Raw genomic sequence first — 18,447 nt, 5'->3', positions numbered from 1 at the left:
GCGTCATCAACGGCATTATTAAATTTAATATAGAAATTGAGCAAATAAATAATTATAAGAATAAATGCAAGCCATTGAAGCTTTGACCTGAACACTAAAGCCCAACTCTAGTTTAACACTTTCATGATGATCATCTATATTGATTGAAAAGCAATCGCAATATGTAATGTGCTTTCATATAATAGATATAAAAAATATTTGTAGGGTTAAAGACGTTTGTAAATAAAGACATATTTTTGCACGTATGAGTTAAAAGCAAAATATGCTTTTATATAAAAAAAGGATAGTGACTCAAAGCCATAGACAAACTGATTTAAAAAAATATACAACAGTCGCCTTTTATTGTTTTTCTTATTGTAACGATTCCATTTTTAAAGTATTTTACAGCGATTGGTAGGTAACGATTTACAACTATTAATTAAATAAATTATTTCTATTTTTGGGACATAAAATGAATATTTTTGTAGACTATGTTAATTTTTAATGTAAAATGGTTTAAATACTGCATAGCTAAAAATTATGAATATAGAGGGTTAACGGCTTTCGGCCTAATTAGGAGTAATAACTTCATAAATGTGCTGTAACTTGTCATTTGTCAGTTCAATTTGCAATAAAAAAATGTGCTAAATAATATCACAAGTTTTATTTGTCCATTTTAACAAATTATTTTCAATACAATTTTATTGATTTCATTTCTCTAACAAATAATATCTGTACATATTTTCAGCTCTCTTGTTATCAAAACATGGATTGAACTTGACTTCAATTACTTCTAGAAATCCTTCATTCAAAGTAGGCTCTACAAATTTGTTTCTGAAAAAAAAAATTACAACATGAAATATATTAAAAAAAAAATGTTTTTGAGGTTTGGTCAAAGGCAGTGGGACAACGCAATATTAAGAAACAAAAAGACATTTAAAATATTTGGGGGAAAATAAAGTTTTACCCGAGATCAACAAATCAACAAAACCTATGTTACACTATCTGATTCAAGGGAATGCTTTGATAGTATTATACACTCATCAATTACGGGACAAAAAAGTAGAGAAAAGTAGTAGTAGTGGATGTGTAGTAAACCTATCTTTTCAATCATATCGAAGTTTATACATCTTTCAATTTTATCATTCAACTTAACTAAACTTTTCCCAAAAAAAATATGACATACAAAACTGTATGCTAATGTTTGCATAAATTACTTTATTCACAATTCAGCAGATTCTCCCATAATATATATCCCAAAATTATTTATAATAGTAGATTTAAAAGAATACTCACTTATAAGTATGGAATACAATATCATTAACTGGCACATGCTTTATCTTCATGATCTCCCTGAACTTGTTATTATGTAATGCATGAGCCTTCGTAGTCATCATTCTGGCACAACGGCACTGAATCTTCATGTTTTTAGCGAGGGTCGTCCAGCGAGCCCTAGACTCTTTATCTGGGTTAGTACTGTCAACAATGACACTTTTACCTTGCTGGAAATTGATAAGTCTCATAGTAAACCTATTTTTAAACTAAAACCTTAACTAAACTTAACTTAAAACTGATGTTTTCTCTAACATATAAAATAATGGTGTTGTGTGTGTGTGTGTAAGTCCCATGAAATTTTTGATTTTCAAGTTAAATGAAAATATTTATTAAAATGTCAAAATAATTTAGTGAAACTTAAATATCTTAAAGCATAAAAACAAGAATTACACTATTTTTATGAGAACTATCTTAAATTTCTTGAGACACTATGCTACTCTAATATAACCTATTACAGCTTTATTTGTCATAATGTAATTCATAATCAAGATCATAATATTCTTTATTCAAGTAGGTTCATGAAAGTCATTTTGAATCACTATGTTACAGTATTGATTTAAGTGTAAAGCTACCGCCAGTTCGGAGAGAATTTTCTACTGAGAAGAATCACTAAGAAACTCAGTAGTTGCTCTCTGTCAAAATTTTAATTACAGAATTTATGTTAATCAATTACAATTAAATTTATAATATCTAAATTAATGCTTTTTCATAATTAATATGATTATATTGAGTACTATGCATTAGTCATTTATTAAGGTCAAGTAAAAATTCAATCACAACTAATGTAATGTAATGTAATTTATGAAATACCTGTAATAATTTAGTTGCTTCAGATGCACATTTTTGCCATGTACCCATAACATCACGACAAACAATGGCATATTTATTACCAGATCTCTCCACAATTTCTTTTGCTAAGAAAGATTTGCCACTACCAGGAAAACCAACTAAAACAAGTAACTGGAAAAAACGTAAAATATATTATAGGTAAATCATACTAAGTATCATACTAACCACGGCCATACATGATCAAGCAGTTTATGATTAAAAATATGGGTAAACAAAATAATGTTTTTGAACATAATAAAAGTTTTGTATGATAAGCCTAATCAATACCAGTATCATATATATTGGTATTAAGCTTATATATAAAAGTGTAAATATATAAGTTGATAAACAATAATTTACAAATACAAAAATTAAGTAAAGTGTAGCAATAACAATATAAGCAAACTCAGCAAATACAACTACATCAACAAAAATTTTTAAAAAAACAAACATAAATATCATTATATTTTATCTTTACCTCTTTTTCTTTGCTTATTAAAGAATCATTGAATGCCTCTGGTTTCAATTCCTTGGGGTTAAAATCTGGCCTGATCATTGGAACATTAGCTATGGAGTGACCGAGGAAAAACTGTTCTGGAGTATAAAATTTAAGTCCAAGATTTTCTGCTAATAGAATATCAGCCATAGAGTGATCTTTCTTTTTTCCTGGAGCCCAATTAACTGCCCTACCTGCAGCATCTCCGCAGAAAAAGCTTATGTCCATGTTGATGGCGAGATTGTCATTTTTCTATAAGTTAGTATTTTTTATAAATTATCATATGTAAATTCTTAATTATGAGTTAAAGAAATATTGTCCATTTGCAACAAAAAAACATACAATATTTCTTCTAACATAACATAATGTTAAGTTTAAATAAGGCTAGGCTAGAAACAGAAATAAAATTTAATATTAATAGAAATGATGGATATTGCTTACATGCTACACCATATATAGCTATGACAATGTACATTATACATGTATTTGCCAGTCGGCCTTCTACCTCAATTAAAATATTATAGAACAATGTTTAGTTTCTTTTATAGGTACATGATAAAATCTAACCTGTTCAGCAAGTACTTTCCACATACCCGGTGCAGGCTTTCTATAAAATCCTTTCCCAGTTGCCAAATAAACTTGAATTGGAACATTTAATTTTGCAACTATACCCTCAATTTTCTTCTTAAAGTCATCAACTTTAACTCTTCCACTTCCGATTGGAGATTGATTACTCAATATAACAATTTTGTAATCATCATTTAATTTTTCTGTTAGCTTCTTCGATGCTTGAGGGAAGGCTATTTGCCAATCATTGGTATCAACAGGATGCACTTTGCCAGACTTCGTCTTAATTAATGTGCCATCCATATCAAATGCAGCTATTTTTTGGCTAGACTTAACACCCTTAGTGGTAAAAACATAAACTTCACCTCTGTCAACTTCTTCCCATATATCCTCCATGGCTTCTTTTATATTTAAGGATTGATCGAGTTCTGATTGAGTTTTTGATTTTTTTCTTGGTGATATCTCATGCTTTTCGTCTTCAAGCTTCCTTTTATTATTATTAGATACTTCAGTGTCAGGGGGCGGATCAAAATCAATTACGTGTATGTAGTTATTCAATAAAATTTCAATTCTACTACCATGTTTCACTTTATACACTCCATTTCTTTGTAAAGCGAATCCGTCTAAGCCGGAAGGATTAATACCTATTGGCTTAATTTCAACTTCGCACTCTTCACAATCGGCCCTTAAACTAACTATAATTAACGTGAGATTTTAAACATAAAATACCAAATTAATTTATATATTAGCTTACTTTGTTGACGAGAACACGACTGATCTTTAATTTTTGTGTCTTTACTGCGACCTATGAAAATTTCTACATTATGAGGTAATTTAATAGGCGCATGCGAATCTAATAAGCATCGTAGAAAACACTGGCGCAGCATAATAAATAATTGAAATAAAAAAAACTTTTATAAATGATTGAACAAAGGGAGCATATTTTCTTGTTGATAACAAATTAAGTACAACAAAATATTATTTATATTTAATTTATATTTTATATGAAAGTTTATTTCAAAATTTGAAAAGTAAAGTGACATTGACATTAAGTTAAAATGCCTTCGCTCCACAATACACATTGAGTCGTGCCTATGTTGGGCCAATGTATTAGACCAATGTAGACCTTTTTGTATATCGGCGTATACTTAATTCAACATTGTTACTGTTCGATAAGGATCAATGCACATCTTCACTTATTGCAGCCTCTTTATGTATTTCTATTCTATTCATTTTTTATATCTTAATTTAATAAGAAGAGACGAAATATGTAAAGGTGATAATTGCCTACATTAAAAAAGTCGCGTCCCAAACCGATACGATTCAGGTGGATAATTATCAAAGAAAACAAAAACACGTAATACGAACGTGTACTGTTCTTTTATTGCCCTGGTCCAGCTTTTAGACCTAACGTGTACAGTGTAACGTGTATCTAAGTATTAATAATTCTTAAATCATAGAGTTATTAGTAAATATATGGCGGAAATAATAGAAATATATTTAAAAATTGTTTGATAAATAATGACATAAATTCAAAATTAGTATTATTATACTGAACGAAATAATTAATGAGTGATTTGTAATTGGCAGCTTACAGCTATCTGACAGTTGACACTCACTTGTCAGTGACACTGTCATTCGCATCTACGTTGGGTTTCTGAAGTTTACGTGGTGTTATATGTGTGGACTTTTAGGATTAGTAAATACGAAATCCATACAAATAAATTTAACAATTGAAGGAAGAAATTGTATAATACTTGGAGTATTACACTTAATTCCTCAAATTCAAAGTATCTTTAACAGTGACAATTAAGGTACAATTTAATTAACAAATTATTATTTTATATGAACTTAAAACTCGATTTCGTCAATTATTAACATGTGGGATTCTATATTTTAAAAATAAAATTTTCAGACACTGCACGACATAATAATGTCGCTGACAAAAAGAAAACGTTCAATGGAGAAAGAAGAATTGCTTGAAAATGGCGATACATCTTCAAATACCGGCCAAAGCAACATTAAAGGAGATGAAATTAATATAGCTGTGCTTTTATTTTTATATACTCTTCAAGGTATTCCCTTGGGACTAGCAGGAGCAGTCCCTATGTTATTACAGAATCGAGGAATAACATATACACAACAGGTGATGTATTTGATTTTTTTATAAGAATTACAATCTCAGAATACATGAATGCAAGTTGACATTTATTATGTGCTCAGTCATAAAAAATAATTACAATGTCCTAATAAAAATATCTACACGCGAAATATGAATTACTACTTAACTTGCCATCCAATGATTATTTTTTATTGAATGTGCTAAGATTCAATAAAAAAATATTTAATTAAAATAAATTCAATTCAAAATTTTTAATTAATAATATTTACAATATATCTTTTTTTTTTTAGGCTGAGTTTAGTTTTGTGAATTGGCCCTTCAGTGTAAAACTGCTCTGGGCTCCAATAGTAGATGCTATATTTTGGCCTGAATTTGGGAGAAGAAAAACATGGCTTGTGCCAGTACAATATCTCATTGGTATTGGCATGATCATAATGTCCAGCAGTATGACAGAATGGCTTGGATCGGATGAACAAGCTCCCTCTATGACAATTCTCACTGTATCATTTTTATTGCTTAACTTTTTGGCAGCTACTCAAGATATTGCAGTTGATGGTTGGGCTTTAACTATGCTGAAAAGGTGATAAATATTTTATTTGTCACTGATACATTTATTTGACATACAAAGTTACTATTCACTTGAGTAAAGTTGAATCTATATTATGAATTTAAGAATATTCTTATATTTAATCATATAATTAACATGAAATTACATATAAATTTTAAAGATTCTATCAAATACCCGGTTTGAAATATGAATTAATTTATTTTTCTAGACGTAATGTGGGACATGCCTCCACATGTAATACAGTTGGGCAAACAGCAGGATTCTTCCTTGGCTATGTCTTATTTTTGGCATTGGAATCTCCATACTTTTGTAACAAATATCTCAGAACCATACCTGAAGAAACCGGTCTTGTGACACTGGCTAGTTTTCTTTTATTCTGGGGCTGGGTTTTTATTATTACAACAACAATTGTTGCAATATTAAAACATGAAGCTAATGACCAAATTGAGCCAAAGGAAAGTCAACCAAAGGGCATGAAAGACATTGTAAATGCATATAAACAGCTCTTAACTATTGTAAAGCTACCGGCAGTGAGGACTTTAGCTCTGGTGCTGTTTACTGCTAAGGTAAACTTATAATAATATAATTAAAGTATAAATTGATTTTTATTTATACATTTATTTTTTCTTTTATATTATATTTTTTAGCTTGGCTTTTGCGCAAGTGATGCAGTATCAGGCTTGAAGCTTGTTGAGGCAGGAGTTCCTCGAGAGGACTTGGCACTTCTGGCCGTTCCATTAGTCCCAGTTCAAATTATTATGCCAGTGGTATGTACAGACCTCTATTCTGGTAATTACTAAATTAATTTTATACTCTATTGTCTATTTTTCTCATTCACCTTAATTACATTTTTTTTACAGATTCTTGCGAAACACACAACAGGACCTGCACCACTGTCTCTGTGGTTGCGAGCTTTTCCACTACGACTATTAGTTGGCCCCTTGGCAGCTGGTCTTGTTGCTCTTACACCAAGCCTCCTTGGTGACTCTGGCCCTTCATATTCTTATCTATTTGTTTTGATGCTACTTTATGTCTTCCATCAGGTTTGTTTATTAATTAAATTATTTTTCAACTCCTACAATTACATGTTGATTATATTGTATAACAAGAATGAAATTACAAATGCACTAATTATGTAAAAACATATTTCAAAAAATCATAAGCTGAAATTTTTTATTGTCTTTCTTCTACATATAATTTTAAGTTATAAAGATTTTAAGTTAATACTTGCCAATACCAATATATGATAAATCTAAAATAAAATATTTATTAAGATTTTTTTTTCAGACCTGCTTGTACTGCATGTTTGTGGCAGTAATGGCATTCTTTGCTAAAGTGTCTGATCCAGCTGTTGGTGGTACCTACATGACGTTGTTAAACACAGTATCAAACTTGGGTACCAATTGGCCTAACACACTTGCACTCTGGGCTATAGACCATTTAACTTATAAGACATGCAATGCACCTCAACTTACTGATAACACATGTGCTACGCAATTAGAAACTGATGTAAGTTTTATAATACATATTGTATTAATAGAATATAGATATATTTCTTTATTTACGAAAATACTTAAACTAATACTTTTAAAAGTAGCATGATTTTATTTTATGAAAATATGAAATTAAAAAAATATATAATAAAATAACTGTATTTTCTCATTATTCATAGGTGTGCAAAGCTAATGGTGGTTCCTGTGACACAAAAATTGACGGTTTCTATATAGAAGTTGTAATATGTGTTGTGGCCGGCTTTCTCTGGCTGCAATGGGGAAGAAAAACCATCAACCGGTTACAAAGATTGCCAGCCTCGGCTTGGCAAATTGGTCACAACAGATAAGACTGAATTCTATTACTGATTATGTAATATTATTTGTAATTAGTATAAGCACAAAACCGAAATTTCTAAGACCTCTTAAACATCATACAAGATCCTTAAAGTGGATTGTTTTGTATACAATTTCTCATTCCAAGGTTAGTAATAAATGAATTTAAAGTAAATATAATGACTTGTCTTTACTCTTTACAAATTTAAACTTTTGTTGTTGAGCAATAACATTATATTTAAATCGTAGTTTTCTATTATTTAAAAAAATAATATATATATCTTGTTGATTATAAAGATATATTTTTTTAATTCTTGCTCCTAAATTATACCGTTTTTTGTTGTTTTTGTATCCATTTTAAATGGATTTCTGGATTACTTCATTGAGAGGACACATATTATTAAGAATTTAGGCGAATTTTATTGTGATATTTAACAAATTAATTTGTAATAATTATTTATAGATCATAATTATATAATGTATTTGTTTCATTATTCTTGAATAGTACAAAAGTCCATTTAGTTATATCAAAATAACATAGTATTATTTGTGTTTTATCTTGTTTGTGTGAATACAGGGAAATAAAAGTGGATATATTATCTATAATTTATTTATATACACATCAACATTTCTTAAAATATACAGTTTACACTTATAACATTAAATTTGACAACATTTATGCGATTGATTCAAAATGAATTAAAAGTACATAATCATATGTATATATATATATATATATATATATATATATATGTGTGGATGCTCAAACTTTAACATAGTAACAATACTCGATTTAAACGTGACTGCTAATATGCAATTATAATATATAGTGATCGTGTTAAAGTAATAATTTCAAAATCATAACATAACACTCAAGCTTAAATATTTGAATAAAGATAAGAAATAAATAAAAAACCTTTTTTTCATAGACACAATCTGGTTCATTATATACTTACCTATTCGTAGCAAATTATAATTCATTGTTGGTTATGCATTTGACCATGAAATAAATTATAATATTTGGTTGTAAATATATGAACTTATAATAATAAAGTATTTTAATTTTTCTCCTTGGAACCTATTTGATAAACATGCAACTAATAAAAATTTTAATACAGAATTATTTTAGTTTTTAAATTCAACTTTTTCATAATATGTGCTTAATTTGGCAACTTCATACATAATATTATATAGAAAAAATACTTTAAAAAATATTTGTTATAAAATGATAGAATATTTTTATTAATTATTGTTCTGCTTAAAAATCCTATTTTTAATTTTGCGCAGAGTGCTAAAATATTTACTTTAACATATTTGTGCTATTAATTAATTTATGCAGTAATTGTAATTCGAAATATGTATTGGATATTTGAAAAATTGAAAAACGTTGATTATGTGTTATAGATTATAAAATAAAAAAAACAATCCAATTATGTAAAATATACATTTAAAAACGTTTTAAACTTCGAGAATTCTATTTTATAAATATTAGTACAAGTAACGACTATAATCGATTTTTTTATCGCGTATGTGTATGAATAATTTTTCTATTTACATTCACGACTACGATTGTTATTTATTTATAGTTTATAATAATTATGTTTAACAATAGAATAATGCAACAAGAGTTTTAACGCACTCACTTACCACCTTCCCTTTATTACAAAAAAATCGAAAACGATTCTATTTGGTGTCAATCAAGCGAATGACATAATAGGGTATTTTCGAAGTGAAAAATAAATTATTAAATTAGATAAAAATAGAAATATACTTAAATAGTTTGATTTTGAGTCATGAGCGCATTATTAATTGATTATATTGAAATTTAAATCGTAATTTTTAGTCTGTATATCACTCGACCTAAAACACGAGTCGCAATCGTGTGACGTCAGATAGGCAAAAACTGTCATTCCAATATCATCTGACACTTTGATAAACAACTTTTCTGGAGATTTAATGCTATTATTTTACATTGTACTCCAACGATAGTGATTGTAATTCATTATTTTCCCAAAAAAAAAAAACAAATAATTATAGCTGTTAACGTTGAATGAGTTATTATGAGTGCCAGTCGTACATACTCAACTTTTATTTTTGTCAATATGGCGTCACTAAAATGACTGACAGCGTTTTTGCGGGAGTAAAAAATGTTTTAAAATATAATTTAATTGTAAGGCAAGAAAACGTGTTTATTTGCCGTAATATATTTTTTTGTGGCTTTTTATTGAGTAAATCAACATGTTGAAGTACTTTTTCAAACATAATAGAATACCCTATTATGACAATCATTCAATAAGTGAATTGGGGCTACAGTGTCGAAAAATTGGCGGTGTAACAGTTAAGCCTAAAGCCAATACGATAATCTAGCTAATGTTTTTAAATATTCAGGCCATAGTATATTTTGGCACCTGCACTGCGAAAGTTATCCGCGGACCGTGGTCCGCTTGGTTTTATTTTCGCAATTTTTATAAATGTTGTAATTGTACGTGTAGGTACATGCAAGCACTAGCCATTGAAATTCGCGTGATAAACAATTTGTGGTCACAGTGCGGTCATTTAAACGAAATACGATTAACAAAAAAATAATAATTGCAAAATCACCTATCGTAAAATCAACTACCGACTGTGACAGCGTTAGATGTAAACGCTTGCTTAGCCTACAATTTACTTTTATACGATCTGCTTCTATTAGATTGACGTACGTATGAATATAAAAGTAAAAGTAGCAAACTTTTTTCCTATGAAATAGTTCTTTACTTTATTACATAACTGTTTTCTAAGTAGATTTCTATTTGCCAAATAATAATCATTATCAGTAACGGTAAAAAAAGCAAATTTGAAAAATAAATGAATAGATCTATATCCAAACCCTTAAATCATTTTCAACTCCTGCTAAAAATCAGAAAGTTATAAATAGTATTAATTTTTTATTCAAAATTATTCATTTTCAAAAATCAAAATTGATTGAATTTTTGCTTGACAGTTTTGTAAAGTATTATTATTAATTAAATAATAATATTGTAGTAAAACAAAAATAGTGTCATTAGAATAAGCCTCGGGCCCTAATTATCTAGACTCAATCCGCTCTTTATATGTATATTTACTCATTTCTTTCCAGTTGCAAATTTGTATGTAGCCTCCAATCAAAACAAAAAATCCAATTAAATAAATCTAAGCCTCCAACTTAAAATACTTAGAGATGTTAACACATCAAATAGTTTCAACATAAAACTTTAACTTTGGAAAAATATCCAATATTTAAAATCACGGTTCCCGCCTGGCGAGCTCATCGTCGCATATGATTGGTTTACGATCATCACTCTTACTGCCGCGACCCAGGCGTCCCACCCGTCTTGCTAAAGAACTAGTTTTATCGACGGAACCCCAGCTGTGGGCGGTGCCGCTGCCAGAGCGAGAGAGCAAGCCTGTAACACCCTCTCCTAGCTTGGTGTGATGGATCCCGTACAGGAAATATAGGAGAAGACCTGTAATATAGAAGTAATAAAAAATATATTTCAGGATCTATTCCAAAGACAACTAACTAACAAACAAGAAACTATCACTTAATTTTTAGAACACCTCGTCTCTTTACCTTGCCTTGAGAATAAAAAGTATTTAAAAGCGGGCCCAAGTAAAATATTTTATGACAGATATACGATTTTAAATTAGGAATATTAGCGTTGGCGAGATGATTCTTTGCTCAAAGTACTATAAGAAAGCTGGTAATCAAAATGGTTCCAACTGTATTAAAATGTGTTATTCATATCTGAGAATAAAATACACACAACCAATTATAAAAAAATATACCTTTAACATGAATCCTTTCATTTTGCGTCGATTAATATTTTATGTTACGACATACGGTTAAACTATATTAAATATTATGTTGTCTTAGATTTTCGCGATTATTACACATTGAAATAAAACTAGTTTTTAACGGATTTAATCGCGTATATTAATTATTTTATTTTAACATCCCGACGTTTCGAGCACTTTGCAGTGTTCGTGGTCACGGGCAGACTAAGGTGACATTTGTCTGTTCGAATTAAAAAGAAATATTATTTACAACTACCGCCAACGATTTCTTAATTGGTATCTTGAGTAGCGTTCCGGTTGCACGCAGAAGGCACTAACTGTGTCTTTAGGTCTTGCAGTCTGTTGGATTTGGGATTTTAAATTTTTAATAAGTGGATCCCAAGTGTTAAAAAGTCTCCAACCATCTTCTCTATTGAAGTTCGGATGTTTTTGAATTTCAATAGCCTCGCGTATCATTCTAGGAATGAATCTGTGTTCTCTAGCGAGGATCTGTGGTTTATCAAATCGAATAAAATGGTTAGGTTTATCCAGAGCATGTTCACAGACTGCAGACTTTGAAGAACGCCTATTTTTGACATCTCCTATATGTTCCTTGACCCTAGTACCGATGCTTCTCTTTGTTTGACCTATGTAACATAAACCACACTCACATTCGAGTTTATATACTCCCGCAGTTTGTAAAGGGATATTACTTTTGATAGGTCTCAAGAACTGGCTCACTTTCTTATGAGGCTTGTAAATGCTTTTAATCGAAGCTCGCTTCAAGATATTGCCAATCCTGTCTGTAACTCCCTTCACATATGGTAGAAATGCAAATATATTAATTATTTTATTTATGTTAAAATAAAATAATTAATATACGCGATTAAATCCGTTAAAAACTAGTTTTATTTCAATATATTAAATATTGTTGTTACTCTGTGCAGGGCAGTCTGGGTAGACATCACCCACTCATCACATATATTACCGCCAAATAACAATACAGTATTGTTGTGTTCTGGTTTGAAGTGTGAGTGGAATTACAGAATATAACGTAACATCTTAGTTCTCAAGATTGGTGGTGCATGTAATGGATGGTTAATAATGCTTACAGTGCCAAAGTCTATAGGCTGTGGTGACCACTTACAATTAGGTCAATTGTCAGCCTAATAAACTATTGTTAGGGATAGTTACGAGACTAGCCCTAGCCTCCAATACGGTGCTACGTCATAGGATATCATAATTAATAATATCATTAATAATGTCACATTATTATTATATATTATTACAATTATTATTGTAATTAATTGATCAATAATTTGTACAACTTTAGTTGATATTATTTTATAACATTTAATACTGGCATGTAACACTATTTCTTATTTTAAAAGTCATTGAGCTGTCATAAGGAAAACAATTGGATGATTGGGAGCATTGTTAAAAATATAGAGAGATATTGAAACATCATGGTACAACATAATTTTATTTAGCCATCCCGAACTACTGAAATTACAGGATATTACATATTAGTAAAAAGTATTCTGTAATAATTTTCTGATCTGATTATGATCAGTAGATATATAGTAACCAAAAAATACTGAGAATGCAAAAGTGATAACTACACAACTATTTAAAAGACTAATCTAAGATAATTCCTTACCAAATGTCATCCAAATAGTGAAACGTGCCCAAGTCAGAGCATTGAGGTTGATCATTAGTTCTACGTTCAGCATGACGCTAGCGGCCGGCAGTAAGGGCACCCAGGGCACTCGGAATGGTAACCGCGCGGGGCTCTGTTGATGGGCCCATATTATAACCAAACCTGTGAAAATTTAAATTTAATTTTAGATATAAATTATTTTTGTTTAACGATTTAAGTCAAAATATTTTTAAAGATAAAATAACTGGAGGATGCTATATATTTTATATTATATGAAGCAGTACATAAGGCAATTTGCGTATAATGTATCCTCTTTCTATATTTAATTAGGTTCGGGAAAAGTGTGAAATATTACTCTTAGGATTTACCGTGGTACTTCTTTCAAAAAAAATAGATTAAGTAAGATATTAGTAGTACCTAAATAGCCCTTTTAATATTTTCTTTGGGTAATAATTGTACTTTAAACATCAAAATTTAGAATAGCATGTCAGCTTTTCCTCTTTGAAAGCAAAGTCCCCTCTTTTTAAGTAATTAGTCGTTTTTTCCTCCTAAGCTAACTATCACCAGATTTTTTTATAGACATATCACATATCAGCATATTGAATAATACAAAACTAAGGGTATTTTCGGCTCATTTTTGCAATATTTTTTAATGATTTATCTACATAACTGATGCACGTTAATCGCGATGAAACCTCTCTTTATCCCAATAAATCAGTGCAGGACGCGACGTTATTCGGCACGGGTGTGGGTTTTGGACAGTTCTCCGCAAAACTCAAGACACAGGGAATATGAGATGCGTGCAGGGCATATTTATCGGTAACGCCCAATCTAGCAAGGTCAACGAATTATATCCACCTCTTGAAAGTCTTTTATTTTATAGCTGTTTCAAAACAAAAAGATAACGTATTTTTAGTTTAAGTAAAAATCACGGCGGTTCTTGCTTGTATTCAAATTTCGCTAAAAACAATTGTTAGGTACAATAGTTATAAAGACTGTAGTACTCACATGCAATGATTATAAAACTCAGCACAAAGTCGGGCAACAGTGCCCACAGACCAGCGGGCTCCGCTAAGAAGTGGTTATGTGCGCATAGCGCTGCAGCGGCAGCGGTAAAGATATACACGCAGCTGGTGACCGCACTTCCGGGCGCGCGTCCCCCCGCCAGCGGCTCAAGCCATGCATACTGTGCGCGCAGGCGACCCACCGTCAGTGCTTCGAACATCTGGTGAGTTATTGTTCAACATAAATATTTCATCGATCAAACTTGGATTCGATAGGTACAATAAGGTCAAAAAAAAAAAGGATAAATTAAAAAAAAATACCTCCGAAGAAGAAGATCCACCGTCAGTTCCTGGAGTACCCGTTGCAGAGCTATCTTCCCTATCTATGGGTGAATCCAAATGAGGCGAGCCGAAAATCTTGTCTTCTGGAGGTGGTGTTGGCCGATATCGCAGAATAATAACGGCTGCACTAACGATCGTATATGCTAACAATGTGCCAATCGACATAAACTCTACAAGTTTCTCTAAATCGAATAATAATGCAATAAAAGCTGATGATAATCCCGATATTATAAGATTCGAAATAGGAATTTGTGATTTATTGTTAACATCGCTAAGAAAACCGAACAAAAGTCCGTCGGCTGACATAGCATATAAGCAACGAGGTAAAGAGAACAAAGAACCTAACAAAGTTGTAGTCATTCCACAAACTGCACCAACCGCTACTGCATATTTTGCCCAGTCGGCATGTACAGCACCTAACGCTGCAGGTAAGGCAGCATCTGGATTAATACTGGTATAAGGCACCATCAAAGTTAAAGCTATCGCAACAAGAATGTACCCAAAAGCGACCATGGCCATCGATAAGATGGTTGCTATAGGAATGGAACGTGAGGGGTCTTTTGCTTCTTCACTAGAGGCCGATATACTATCAAAACCAACAAATGCATAAAAACAAGTAGCTGCACCAGCAAGAACTCCACTAAAACCGAATGGCATAAAACCGCCGTTCTTTTCAGACCAGTTACTCAGGTCAGCGTAATAGAACCCAAGAAATATTACCAGAGAAATTACAATAAGATTTAGTATTGTAAGTCCATTGTTAATATATGCCGAAGTTTTAACGCCCACTGCTAATATTAAAGACGCTACAATACAAATAAGAAATGCTAACACATCAGGATATCTACTAAGAAGAGTTTCATGTAGATCGCCTGTTACAGCTATCGTTGCATTACTTATTGCACCATCTAGCATTGCATCTAAATACCCCGACCAAGCTCTGGCAACTGATGCAGCACCTAGAAAATAAAATAACTTGTATATAAAAAAAAAACTATTCCCTTTATACGCGGTGGCCTTGTTTTTGGAACACTTGGACTTTAAATAACATCGTTAATGAACTACAGGCAACCAAGTTTCCCGATATGCTTCTATTCGTATACCTCTTGACAATATCTTGTGGAAAGTGCATATTATGTCGAAATGGTTCTGTCAACTTAATACTCAGGAACAGTATAATAAATGAGCATGAAGTTTATCGCTTTCATTGAGACTATCAATCATCAATACATGAACATCGAGTTACTATAATTTTAATAAACAAAAATTGACAAAAATGTAGTCACTTACCGATCATATACTCGAGTACAATGTTCCAACCAATAATGAACGCCCAAAATTCTCCAATGCTGACATAAGTATAAGCATAGGCACTTCCAGCCCTTGGTATTCTAGTGCCAAATTCGGCATAGCATAAGGCAGCTAGCGTAGACGTAATACCAGCTAAAAGGAAACTTAGAGCTGTTGCCGGCCCCGCCATATTACGGGCAACTGCTCCGGTTAACACATAAATGCCAGCTCCCACCATATGACCTACACCTATAAGAAAATTTGATCAACCTTCATATAAGTAAATCAATCATTTGAATAAAAAATATCCATTATATACTTGAATTGTTACAGTAGGAAAAATAACTTCACAATTCTAAATTGATACATTTTTAACTATATTTAAATATATATACTTTATTTTCAAGTTACTTACCTAATAAGGTAATATCAAAAGTTGTAAGACATCGGTTAAGTGGAGTATCCAAGGAGTCTCCATATATAGGCTTACGTCGGTTCATTTTATGACAGAACCCTGAGAGTACATGTCCCAGGATTTTATGCCTGGCGCCTGGCATGATAAGGCCTGCAATTAATGCAAATTGTATTTCAAAAAGATGTACATAATTATAATCTAATAGCAAACTAAAAGTACAAAAATTGTTCATGTGACAACTTCTTTATATATTTTCAAAGAACAAAAGTGCATTTACATAACCTAAAGTCGTAAAATAGTAACACTTAAAATTTACGCGTCACCATGATAGATTAACTAAGTTAATTTATAGTAAGGGATTCCAATACGTACAATATATTTATGTTTTTTCTTAAAATACACGATTATTAATACTATCTATCAAACCAGCTGACGATGTTTGCAATGTTCCAATGATAGGCTTGGTGAAAAATTCTGCGCGCGCATACAATCGATTTCTTTGGATTGAGCGCAATTTTATTTACGTTGTATCCAAGTAATACATACTGAAAATTCTACTAGGACTAGCTGCTATTATTATAAAAAATGGATAGTTAATTAATTAATCTTAATTAAGTCATAAACTTTTCAATAGAATGGCCTGTGGAATACTTACATATGTAATGTTACATATTGACATATGTAATGTTTTTTTTTAATATAAAAGGTACGAGAATGTAAGGTAACGAAAAAATTAAAAAAAAAAACTGGGTCTAGACATAACCGTTCAAGTAAACCTAAATATTTACTATGCTAAGACTTGAATTTTTAGACTATATATAAGACAAACTATAATATAATTTATAAAACCGACAGTTAAATGTTAATCGACCGTAAGAGAACTTTCCAAATAATTAAATTAAAGCAATACTTACTTACAAATTATTAGACTGAATGAGAATAATATACATGGGTGCATATCGTCAACGATCAGAAAAAGAGGCTTTTAAATCATATTCAAAGTAGGTAGTCTTTAGCGAATATTACAGTAAAAATACTAAAAACAGTTATTGACTAATATAAATCGAAAACTTACTAAGTATTTCCATAAAATCATTATTCAGGCGTCCCACGGATCCGCAAGGATCTAATCTCAGCCCACTGCTTTTACAAACTAGTGTCAGAAAGCTTTTTTTATTTATTGTACACAGGTTCGCTTAAAATATACTATAATATTTATACTATTGCAACTCTAATAGGTATAATTTGAGAAAAGGCTTGGATAGATGATTTATTCAATAGATTTTATCGTTTATTTAATTAAGTATGAGTATGAGAAATTGACTAAGTACATCGAATATTCGCACGGTGCAATCGACGACGCGTCTTGCGATTAAAACAATTGAAATCATATGGAATTATACTAATGCATGCGGGCAGCGGCGAGGAAGCATACTAGGAATAGCATCGTGGTAGAAATATCTAGGAACCAGAATCGTTTAGTATTCGCCGCAAAATAATAGACACAGAATTTTTTCATAGGTTTGCTTAAGTTACTGCAAAACCTATAGTTCTCTACTTGATATTTTTCATGGCTTCAAATTTTTTACGAATAATTTACCGATCAGACCCTCAATTACAGATCTATAGCCAACCTCCTTGTTCTCCAAGATAATGAATTTGATTTTTGAGGTTAGATTATGATTATTAACGGTCAGCTCCTGCGGTATATAGACGAGCACCAGATGCTTGGCCTTATACACCAGCCGTGCTAATATTTCTCAAGAACATGTAAACTTGTATCTGAAATCGAGTCTTTGTTAAAAAGTCTCGGACTGAGCCGGCTAAACCTAACCCAAAAAGACAAGTTTTCTCAATTTTTTAGCGGTCAACGCTCAACAGTCACCATTGGTCATTGGATTTGAGAACATTCCAATTGCTGCCACAGCTAGTGTCGGAATACTTGGCATTAATGTTTCAAACCTCTTTCAGTTTCACGTTCAATTGGAAGGTAGAGCTAAATTGGCATCTATAAATCTTGGTATGCTTAGCAAGGCAAGTTGGTACTTCATATCGGCCCATCCCATAAAACTATACAAAACAAAAAAAAAACACAAATGTATGGCTGGCAGAAAATGCTGTTACAGCGTTAAGTCCGCCCTCTGTACATGGTTTTTAGTACAATAAAGAATAATAAAAACAAAAAAAAAAATTTATACAAGTTTCCGTAACATGAAAACA

At 31.2% G+C, this 18,447-nt stretch overlaps 3 protein-coding genes across 3 annotated transcripts; 1 reads left to right on the top strand and 2 right to left on the bottom strand.

The window, feature by feature from the left end:
* Positions 1-624: 624 nt before the first annotated feature.
* On the bottom strand, positions 625-4,222 carry LOC125068237 (uncharacterized protein F21D5.5). Its single transcript, XM_047677314.1, has 6 exons — positions 3,960-4,222; positions 3,206-3,900; positions 2,621-2,890; positions 2,125-2,274; positions 1,276-1,481; positions 625-813 (listed from the first exon to the last, which is right to left on the bottom strand). Exons 1-6 carry the CDS (start codon positions 4,090-4,092, stop codon positions 690-692), a joined length of 1,578 nt encoding a protein of 525 aa, XP_047533270.1. The 5' UTR covers positions 4,093-4,222; the 3' UTR covers positions 625-689.
* A 619-nt stretch (positions 4,223-4,841) lies between these two features.
* Positions 4,842-7,901, top strand: LOC125068081 (acetyl-coenzyme A transporter 1). The gene is made up of 8 exons (XM_047677074.1): positions 4,842-5,019; positions 5,121-5,351; positions 5,618-5,907; positions 6,104-6,461; positions 6,543-6,662; positions 6,756-6,938; positions 7,183-7,404; positions 7,568-7,901. The coding sequence occupies exons 2-8, from the start codon at positions 5,139-5,141 to the stop codon at positions 7,733-7,735; spliced, it is 1,554 nt and encodes a 517-aa protein (XP_047533030.1). The 5' UTR covers positions 4,842-5,019; positions 5,121-5,138; the 3' UTR covers positions 7,736-7,901.
* A 2,819-nt stretch (positions 7,902-10,720) lies between these two features.
* LOC125068234 (cationic amino acid transporter 4) lies at positions 10,721-16,671 on the bottom strand. The gene is made up of 7 exons (XM_047677311.1): positions 16,600-16,671; positions 16,228-16,377; positions 15,813-16,061; positions 14,502-15,481; positions 14,185-14,401; positions 13,177-13,338; positions 10,721-11,206 (listed from the first exon to the last, which is right to left on the bottom strand). The coding sequence occupies exons 2-7, from the start codon at positions 16,367-16,369 to the stop codon at positions 10,986-10,988; spliced, it is 1,971 nt and encodes a 656-aa protein (XP_047533267.1). The 5' UTR covers positions 16,370-16,377; positions 16,600-16,671; the 3' UTR covers positions 10,721-10,985.
* Between the last annotated feature and the right edge of the window lie 1,776 nt (positions 16,672-18,447).

This window comes from Vanessa atalanta, chromosome 13 (assembly GCF_905147765.1).
Source record: "Vanessa atalanta chromosome 13, ilVanAtal1.2, whole genome shotgun sequence".
NCBI lineage: Eukaryota > Metazoa > Arthropoda > Insecta > Lepidoptera > Nymphalidae > Vanessa > Vanessa atalanta.
Note: the sequence above shows the minus strand (reverse complement) of the source record. Positions and strands in the feature narration are given on the sequence as shown.

What these genes read in the sequence shown, in the direction of transcription:
- LOC125068237 (XM_047677314.1), bottom strand. Translation starts at nt 4,092, where the DNA reads ATGCTGCGCCAGTGTTTTCTACGATGCTTATTAGATTCGCATGCGCCT. An exon ending in TAATAAGCAAAGAAAAAGAG is followed by an intron (nt 2,275 to 2,620) that starts GTAAAGATAAAA and finishes CGTTTTTTCCAG; the next exon opens with TTACTTGTTTTAGTTGGTTT. An exon ending in AAGCAACTAAATTATTACAG is followed by an intron (nt 1,482 to 2,124) that starts GTATTTCATAAA and finishes ATCAATTTCCAG; the next exon opens with CAAGGTAAAAGTGTCATTGT.
- LOC125068081 (XM_047677074.1), top strand. Translation starts at nt 5,139, where the DNA reads ATGTCGCTGACAAAAAGAAAACGTTCAATGGAGAAAGAAGAATTGCTT. An exon ending in TTCAAATTATTATGCCAGTG is followed by an intron (nt 6,663 to 6,755) that starts GTATGTACAGAC and finishes TTTTTTTTACAG; the next exon opens with ATTCTTGCGAAACACACAAC. An exon ending in TACTTTATGTCTTCCATCAG is followed by an intron (nt 6,939 to 7,182) that starts GTTTGTTTATTA and finishes TTTTTTTTTCAG; the next exon opens with ACCTGCTTGTACTGCATGTT.
- LOC125068234 (XM_047677311.1), bottom strand. Translation starts at nt 16,369, where the DNA reads ATGCCAGGCGCCAGGCATAAAATCCTGGGACATGTACTCTCAGGGTTC. An exon ending in GTGGATCTTCTTCTTCGGAG is followed by an intron (nt 14,402 to 14,501) that starts GTATTTTTTTTT and finishes ATAACTCACCAG; the next exon opens with ATGTTCGAAGCACTGACGGT. An exon ending in CACTATTTGGATGACATTTG is followed by an intron (nt 11,207 to 13,176) that starts GTAAGGAATTAT and finishes TCTATATTACAG; the next exon opens with GTCTTCTCCTATATTTCCTG.